Below are 8937 nucleotides of genomic sequence, written 5' to 3' on the forward strand. Positions count from 1 at the left end.
CTGCCCCTTCTGCCTGGTGCGTGGCTGCTGCGTGAGGCCTGCAAGAGCAGCCCAGGGACAGGAGAGAAGGGCGTCTCCGGTCTCTCCCCTTCACATTTGTTTTCCTGAAAGTGTTTCTTGGCTCTGGCCAGGTTGCCTTCCCAGAGGGAGTTGGAGAGAAACTGCTTTTGGTCTCCGATTGGACGAATCGCATGGATCTCCCAAGCCCTTTTTCTTCCCCCAAGAACAATGATCGCTTTCCTTATGAGAATCCTCTTTAAAAAATATTCCTCGTATTTCCCGCCCCCTCCCAGGATCTGTTTTCTTTTGTCCCCATTCCCTTTTTTTCCGTCATCTGAGTTGCACGTGTTCTTGGTGATGTCTCATGGCTGGAGCGCTGCTTGGTTCTTCCTGTTGCCCGCGGCCACCTGGCAGGTGGCTGACCCTGTGGTGGACAGAGAACCAGGGGGCCAGCATGTGGGGCGGAGGGGGCGGGGCCTGGAGGAAGAGGTGAGCCGAGGCAGGTGAACGTCAAACCTCCACAGACTGGATCTGGTTCATTTGTGCCCGCATCACCTGGATACTGTTCAGGATTTTTTTCTGGTGGCCAGCCAAAGTGACCCCAACCCGGAGAATGTCCCTTTGGGAGAGAAGCACATATGTTAAGGAAATGTGGGAGTGAAGGGGACTTTGGGTCCGGTAAAGAGCTGCCTGGGCTTCGCTGGGGGTTTCTTGTTAAAGAGAGCAAGGGAAGGGTGAGGGGCATTGGGGCATCTGGAGCCGACGTGACCGGCTGTGTGAGGCGGGAGGAGCGTGTGATTGACAGCCAGGGCACCTAGGTGCACTTGTCTCTGCTATGGGGAAGGGAACCTGCATGTGCCAAGTACATTCACTCTATATCTCCTTTGATCTTCCTACCAACGCCCAGTTTACAGAAGGAGAAACTGGGACCGAGGGGTTCTGTGATTTGCCCAAGGTCACATAGCTGGTAGGTAGCAGGCAGACCTGGGTATCGATATAAACGTGACTCTGAAGTTAGCATCTTGCTCCTTGTCCCCATGTCTCTTCTAGGACACTGTCTCTTTCTCACCGTCCAGAGCCTCCTGCTTGGTGGGGTGGATGGAGGTGGCCGGGTACTTACTCCATCATCATCTGAGACACGACATCGAAGGAGGTGAAGCCAGCATTGGCGAAGCTCTCCTTGTACTGTCCCATCTTGATGGCCTCCAGCCACTCGTCCACTGTGTTAAAGCTGGTGTAGTCAGGGATCGTCCGGTCCAGCAGTGGCAGGTTGATTCTGGGGGGTGGAGTGGGCAACAGAGACAGTCAGGGCACGTGTGGGCACGGGGGTGAGGGTGAGGATGGACACAGGCACACCTGCGGGCTGCAGGTGTACCTGCACATATGTATCCATTAGCGTGAACACGGGAGTGTGGGGATATTTCTGTGTGGGTAGGCATCAATTTGAATCCATGTAAATACGCACATGTTTATGTGAGTATATGAGAGTGAGTATGCAGGACTCAAAGCTGGGGCTACCAGGGAAGCCTGGGACGCCTCTGCAGGGACCGCTGAGAGACTGGAGCACAATGTGAGGCAGGACACTCTTCCCCACTCTTCTTACTTCGGGAGGAAGGTGTTCAGCGGGACTAACTGTGCTGATGATTCACAGTTCCCTCCCCCAGTACCACTCTCCATCCTGCTCCACCCTGCTTGTGCTATTGGATGCCGATCTTGGGGACCGCATCTCCAAAGTCCAGGCAAAGCTGGTGCACCAACAGGAACGACTTCCGGGCTGGCACGGATTGAAATTATCCTCATGAGGTTTGTAAAGCTCAGAGTGACTGTAACCAGGGAGTCAGGAGCGGCTGACTCAGGGTCATGGTGAGGAGCGACAGGCAGAGGCAGTCACGAAGATCTGTTAGTGGCCAGAACTTGGCAGGTGAAGGACTCGGGTCCAGGAGTCTCTAAACACAGCCAGCGCAGGACCCTGGGGACACCTGACTAGATGTTTATATCTCAGAATCCCTGTGTGATTGAGGGTCTTGGAGAGTAAGTGTGTGCAGGGCCAGAAGCAGGGCCTGACAGAGCCTGCTGTGGGGCACGTGTGTCGGGGGTAAGTACACACTGCTGAGTGTATGTGTGCTCAGGTGCCTATGGATGTGTCTAGGTACGAGAATCTGAGGATGGGTGTGTATCTATGTGTGAGATTTTGTGTGTGTGTGAGAGAGAACGTGAGCATCAGCATTTGTGCCTAAATGTGTTTGTATATGTGTGTAGGGGTGTGTGTGTGTGTGTGTGTGTGTGTGTGTGTGTGTGTGTTTTGAAGAGGATGCAAATGCAATTTAGAGAGTTCAGGTTTATGTGAGGTTAGAAGGAAATGCAGTTATGGGTAAACCTATTCACCAACCAAGATTCTGGTAGTTTTTTTAAACGCTGTTCTCTCTGTCCATGCTTTAAAAGTGCTTCCTCTGTCACCCAGAATGAAACGTGTCCTGCACTCCTCTGCACCCCAAGAGCAGGGCAGATGTCTAACAAGCACTAGTACCACCCCTCCTCACCTGGGTTCTGGGCGGAGAGTCTGCCTGAAGCAGGGGGAGCTGGGGCGGGAAGGTGGTCAGAGACTGTAAGGATTGGTCGGGGCAGAGCCATACTGCGAGGGGGCAGGGCCAGGGTGCAGCTGGGAGGAGGGGGCGGGGGGGGCCATACCCGGAAGAGAGGGGCGCCATGGCTTTGAGGCTGTTGGGGTTGCGGATCATCTTGTCCAGCGTGTTGACGATCTGGCCGAACTTGGGCCGGTGGTTGCGGTCCTTCTGCCAGCAGTCCAGCATGAGCTGGTGTAGGGCGCTTGGGCAGTCCATGGGTGGTGGCAGCCGATAGTCCTGCTCTATGGCATTAATTACCTGGGGACAACACAGGGGCTGAGTAGGGTGGGTGGGTGGGATAAGAGCATCCGCCGCCTGGCCTGTCTTGTCCCCAGAGCATTGCAGAACAGACCTATTTGGTTGCCCTGGGAATCGCCTCCAACTCTCCCAGGAAGTCCAAGGGATGGGCCTCACCTAGGTTCCCACCAGGTACAGCCTCAGTCTGACCTGTCAGCTGGGTGCCCCTCCCCCACTAACCTTGGGAAATCCAGAACCCTGAAATAGCCTCTGCCTCGGGAGCCACCAGGCTGACTGAGCCTCTGTGGGCAACTCTGCCAGCTCCTCCCCCTTCCATCCCATCTCTGACCCTCTCCTGGCTTTGATGGCCCTGAGGACTCCTCTTCTTGGCCCTCGACCCCAGGGTGACCAATTTCTTGATTTCAGTACCATTTACAGCTCCAGATGAGAAATACCTCCCCCGTCAGTCCTCACAGCATGGCCTTTACCCCCTTACCACTGCCCCCACCTGGCTTCTCTGTCAGGGAAAGGGGCTCCAATCTGTCACCCTCCCTCCTCAACAAGCTTCTTCAAGTCCTTTCTGTTCTGCATTGTTGCAAATCAAAATTCCTTGGGCTGACTTTCAAATACCCCATTACTGAACCTCAGCAACCTTCCCAAGCAGCTTTCCTCTCCCCTGCTCCCCAGCACAACCCCTCATCGTCCCGCGTCTGGGCCTTTGCCCAGGCTGTTCCTTCCACTGGAAGCCCTCGTGTCTCCAAGTCCCACTACTGTGCGAATCCCCCTGTCCCGTGAAGACTTCCTGGCTGCTCTTGCCCATACTTCTCTTGCCTCAACACCTGCAGAGCTTGATCCTGCCTTTTCCAATTTAGCACCTGACCATAAAAGTGCCTGATCACTATATCTGGTTCCTAGAATAACCATATCGTCTCCCAGTTAGGTGGTAAACACCTGAGGAGCAGACACGGTCTCATTCAGGGTTGGCCACAAGGTGAATGCATCCTAAAGATTTGCTGGTTTGTAGATGGTAGATCTTTTCTACTCCTGACCTCCTGGAGAGGCCAGGGTCTTGTGTAGATGTCTGAATCAGCCAGCTTTGCCCTGGGAGCTGCCCTCACCCAGAAGAATCTCAGAGATTTTGCTCCCGCTTCCTGGAAGGTCAGCAAAAGCCCAGGAATTCTGGATCTTGCCCTCCCCAATCTGGCTGGCCAGAGAGGCTCTCCCTCAGAGACTTACATCCTGATTGGTCATGTCCCAGTAGGGCCGCTCCCCATAGGACATCACCTCCCACATGACGATACCATAGCTCCACACATCGCTGGCCGAGGTGAACTTCCGGTATTGGATGGCTTCTGGGGCTGTCCAGCGAATGGGGATCTTCCCACCCTGTGGAACAGAATGAGGAGGGTTGATGGATGGGAGGCTGACCAGTCTGGCCTCTGCTTTCAGTATGCCTCACCCTATGCCCTGTGCTGTACCAATTGTATGAAGTATCTTATTGTTCTCCAAACTCACCATGCTGCTTCGGACCTCCAGGCATTTGCACATGCTGTTCCTCTGCACTTCGTGCCTTTTCACACTCTGCCATCTAGAAACCTCCTTCTTATCCTTTAAGTCAGGGTTCCCCAACCCGCAGGCTGAGGACCGGGACCGGCCCATAGCCTATTAGGAACCTGGCCGCACAGCAGGAGGTGAGCAGTGGGTGAGCGAGCGAAGCTTCACCTGTATCTGCAGCCGCTCCCCAGCGCTAGCATCACCACCTCAGCTCCACCTCAGATCATCAGGGATTAGAAATTTCAGAAGAGCACCGGGCCATGGTGCCAAAAAAGGTTGGAGACCACTGCTCTAAGTTCCTTTGAAAGTCGTTCCTTAAGTCCCAAAGAGTTGCTCACTCTCCTTAATCCTACAACCGTGCCCCATCTCTCTCCATCAGGGAGGCACATCCCATACAGAGCAGTCCACAGATCATTTGCCACTTGCCTAGCTCTACTTGCACTATCTCTGAAGTCTTTGAGGGCAGGGCCTGAGTCCTAGTCTTGGCTACTTAAAATCCTTCAGCAACCCTAGCGACTTTCAGGAGAGTGTCCTGAGCACGGGCATGTAAGCTCTCCTAGAGCCGGCCCGGCCCACCCTCCAGCTTTCTTGCTCACCTTTCCCCTCACAGCCTGGATTCCAGTCACACCTGGCTATGAGAACATGGCATCTGACAAACTTTTACTGGCCCTTCGGCTTTCAGCTCGGATATCACCCCCTCCGCAAGCCTTCTCCTGCCCTCTCACTCTATGTTGCTCTGCGCATCCGTGTGCCCACCAGCCTGTGAGCCCCAAGAGTGCAGAAACCATGGTTTATGTATCTGGATCTCCAGGGCTCAGCACAGCGCTTGGCATGAGCAGGTGTTGGGGAAACATATTGCAGGGAGAGATGGGAGTTTATGCCCTCTTTCTTGGCACCGTGACTGCAGTGTTCCCTGCCTCTGTCTTACCAGGGCGCTGGTGTAGGTGGGGTCTGAGGTGTCATCCTCCAGGAAGCGTGAGAGCCCAAAGTCAGACACCTTGCAGACCAGGTTGCTGTTGACAAGGATGTTGCGGGCAGCCAGGTCACGGTGGACGTAATTCATGTCTGCCAGGTACTTCATGCCGGCTGCGATGCCCCGTAGCATACCCACCAGCTGGATGACTGTGAACTGCCCATCGTTTTGCTTTGGGAGAAGTGGAGAAAACTAAGTAAATGGAAGGATATGAACCAGATTCTGGGTCATCCTTGCTATGGGAAACCAGAGCAGGACCCTGCCACTCTGGCCTGGATTCCCTGTGGGAAGGGCTCAGATGCGTGGGAACCGTAGGCCCATGAGAGGCCAGTTTCAGTGTGGTGGAGAGAACACAGGCTTTGCAGCAGACACAGCTGTCTTGACTATGGCTCTGACCCTTGCTGGCTGTGCAGCCTTGAATGAGTGACCTGATCTCTCTGAGTCTCAGTTTCCTCGGTGAGTTAAATGAGGATAAGTAAAACCCACCTCCCGAGACTGTCTGAGTTAAACAAGAAGGTGCAAGGAAGGGGCCTGGCATATACTAGGTGCTTGGAAAATATTTGCTAAATGGTAGCTAGGCCAGTGGCATGTTTCCGGCTCCTAGACAGTGCTCTTTGTCTGTCTGGTTAATTGTGATCTTCCAGGGGGCCTGGAACACTCCTGTTTGCCTGTGCTCTGAACTTTCCCCCCTGTCCTATAGAGCTCTGGAGGAATCCAAAATCTGGTGAAAATTCTGGTCTAGGGGTCAAGAGCCAGGTTCCAGTCCTGGCTCTCACCTTGACCCTCTGAATGACCCTGGGCAAACAACCTCTCTTTGAGCTTCTGTTTTCTCCTGTGCATTATGAGAAGGCTGGCTAAGAGCATGGATGAAACAGATTTCAGGTTGCATGCCAACTCTGATTGACTGGTCTTGGTTCCCTGGATTGAGAAGGATTCTGAGATTGCTTCTGGGTATGGTCAGAGAGACTTCTGGGATTGATTAGCAAAGCCTGCCATGGGCAAGGGAATGGGAAGTGACAGTACGCAAGCCATTCCTGACCTAGATCTTTTCCAAGACCGCTTCAGGCTCTGGCAGGAGTATGAAGCTATGTCCACCACTCCCATCTCCTGCCCCATCCGTGGCCCCTGGCACTCTAGGCTTCCCCTACCCGAAGGAAGGAGTCCAGGGAGCCGTTCTCCATGAACTCAGTGATGATCATCACGGGCGTGCTCTTGGTGACAACACCCTCCAGGTGGATGACGTTGGGGTGGTCAAACTGGCCCATGATGGAGGCCTCGCTCAAGAAGTCCCGGCGCTGCTTCTCAGTATAGCCCGACTTGAGTGTCTTGATGGCTACAAAGATCTCTCTCTTGCCTGGCAGTTTCAGGTGGCCACTGCATACCTCACCAAACTCCCCTGGGACAGACACACCGAGAGAGGCAGGACGTCACTTGCCAGGTGGACGTGCCACCTCCCTGTTCCCTGTAATCTCTACACCTGGGACCTGCAGGAGATTTTTCCCCTCATTGGCCAACTCATCCTCTTGGACACGGAACTCCTTTGTAGAACGTGTACACCCAAAACAGTCCCAGCCACTTTCGGGAGTAAGAGTAAACTCTTCATAGCTGTCCCGTGGTATTTGGCTAGGAGTGGGGTGAGGATGTAGGGGGATCTGAAGAGATGGAGGGGAGGAGGGACATAGGATGAATGGTGGGAAGGACAAAGCACTGGACCAAGTCCAGCGGACTGGGTTCCAGACCTAGCTCAATCTGACATGATGTACGAGCTCCTTCCCAGTCCCGTGCTTGAGTTCCCTCATCTGTCGATGAAGTGATTTTACTGGATGACCTTTGAGGGGTATTCTACATTGGGCATTCTGAGCCTCCAGTCCTTGGAGGGTCCTCGGAGGCTCCTTCCCCACAGCCTACCCTCTGCCCCAGGAGTCCATATTGGGGTAGTCTCCCCACCCATGGCTGGCCATGGTACCTGGGAGGACGCCAGCCACCTACCTGCTCCGATCACCTGCTCAATTTTGACACAAGAGATGTCAATTTCCTTGGCAAACTCCCGCACTGCCTCATTGGGGTCCTCGTAGGTGAAAGGGTCGATGTAGATCTTCATGCCTGGAGTCACTGGGGGACAAGACCAAGCTTGGTCACATGCACAGACTCAAGTCATGGACAAATGGAAAGGTGAGAGCCAGCCCATCTGTGGAGGGCCATACACGCCCATGTGGCCCCCCTAAGAATTGGGCAACTCCCTGCAGGTCACTTGACCTTCCTGGGCCTCTGTGAGCAGATGGGCACTGAGCAGAGTAGAAGGGTAAGGGGAACAGAGAGCTTAGCAGGGAGAGCAAATAGGTTCTAACTCTTCTTCCCACTCTAGTTGACTAGTAATGGCTTTTTGGAGCAGCTAATAGGCTGTCAGGATTGATTGGCAATGTCTGTTATAGGTGTGGACGTAAAAGGATAAAAGGATAGATAGGTTTGTTACCCTAGTGATAGAGAATCGGGGGGTCCAAAGTAAAGGAAGAGGAAATCAACAAAGGAGGGGGAGAGGGAATTAGAACAAAAATAAGGAAAGAACAGGCAATAGACCAAGTTCTTGGGTTTCTGCCTAGGTCTCCCAGTCTCTCAAGGCCTAATTCAAGCCTCCTCTCCCCTCAGGAGACTTTCTGGCTGCCTCACCAGGGTCTGAGCACCTGTGGCTCTTGGGCCTACCTCTCGGGTCCCCCACTAGCCAAGTCTTAAATCTTTCTGGATCTCAAATTCCCTCGTGATCAGCGTGAAGCTGGACATGGGCATATTAACTTGATTCCTGATCTGATGTGGATTTTTATTTTTTGATGCAGAAAGGAAAGAGGTAACTTGGACTTCTGACCTCAGCAATGAGTCAGCAAAAGGCTTTGAAGGAAAGGAAAGATGATCCATCCCACATTGCGCCTCCCAGATACCCGGTGTTCTGGCCCTCTCCCAGCCCAGGCCTCCCCCTAGCTTCCCCGGCTCCCTGCCCACATTCTCCCACTGCTCTGGGAGCTGCGACTTTGGAGGCAGCGGTTTTGGTGTTGGGAGCTGGAGTCCCTGGGTACAGTAAGGCCTGGCTGGCTGGCGAGTGGGGCCATCAACCCTGCTCAGCTGCAAGACCTTGGACATGTTACTTGACTGCTCTCATTCAGCCTCTGTTTCAGACATTCTAGAAATCTGGGAGTTGGAACCTCTAACACAGGAGCTGGCTAACTGGCCCACGGCCTGTTTTGTAGTCAGGTTTTATAAATAAGTTTTATTCGAATACAGCCACGCACATTCCTTTGCCTGTGGCTGCTTTCACACTGTTGAGTAGTTATGACAGAGACCATATGGCCCGCAAAACATAACGTATTTATTCTCTGGCCCTTTCCAGAAAGGTTTGCCAACCACTGCTCTAACACCTGAATTTTATTTTGGATGATCTGTGTGGGTATCCGCTAGCCCTTTAGGTCAGGGTTTCTTAATCTGAGTCTGTGAACTACTTGGCAGTCCTGGTGTAGGTTTGGGGGTGGGATAGGGAGTGGAGTCTGGTAACCTCCTGAA

General features: G+C 53.5%; 1 protein-coding gene across 5 annotated transcripts in view; it reads right to left on the reverse strand.

The window, feature by feature from the left end:
- Positions 1 to 6: 6 nt before the first annotated feature.
- EPHB2 (EPH receptor B2) overlaps positions 7 to 8937 on the reverse strand; it is a 143288-nt gene continuing 134357 nt past the window's right edge. For 4 of the 5 annotated variants that reach the window (XM_015598978.2, XM_025041500.1, XM_015598975.2 and 1 more), the window contains exons 10-16: positions 7378 to 7500; positions 6537 to 6784; positions 5344 to 5559; positions 4098 to 4247; positions 2689 to 2882; positions 1121 to 1276; positions 7 to 619 (exon numbers count right to left, since the gene is read on the reverse strand). In XM_015598978.2, the coding sequence (XP_015454464.2) occupies positions 511 to 619; positions 1121 to 1276; positions 2689 to 2882; positions 4098 to 4247; positions 5344 to 5559; positions 6537 to 6784; positions 7378 to 7500 (1196 nt within the window). In that variant the 3' untranslated portion in view covers positions 7 to 510. The remainder of the gene's footprint in view (positions 620 to 1120; positions 1277 to 2688; positions 2883 to 4097; positions 4248 to 5343; positions 5560 to 6536; positions 6785 to 7377; positions 7501 to 8937) is intronic. The other variant, XM_015598976.2, reaches the window with a different exon arrangement.

The sequence above is a fragment of the Pteropus alecto genome, unplaced genomic scaffold (assembly GCF_000325575.1).
Source record: "Pteropus alecto unplaced genomic scaffold, ASM32557v1 scaffold39, whole genome shotgun sequence".
In the NCBI taxonomy this organism is placed as follows: domain Eukaryota; kingdom Metazoa; phylum Chordata; class Mammalia; order Chiroptera; family Pteropodidae; genus Pteropus; species Pteropus alecto.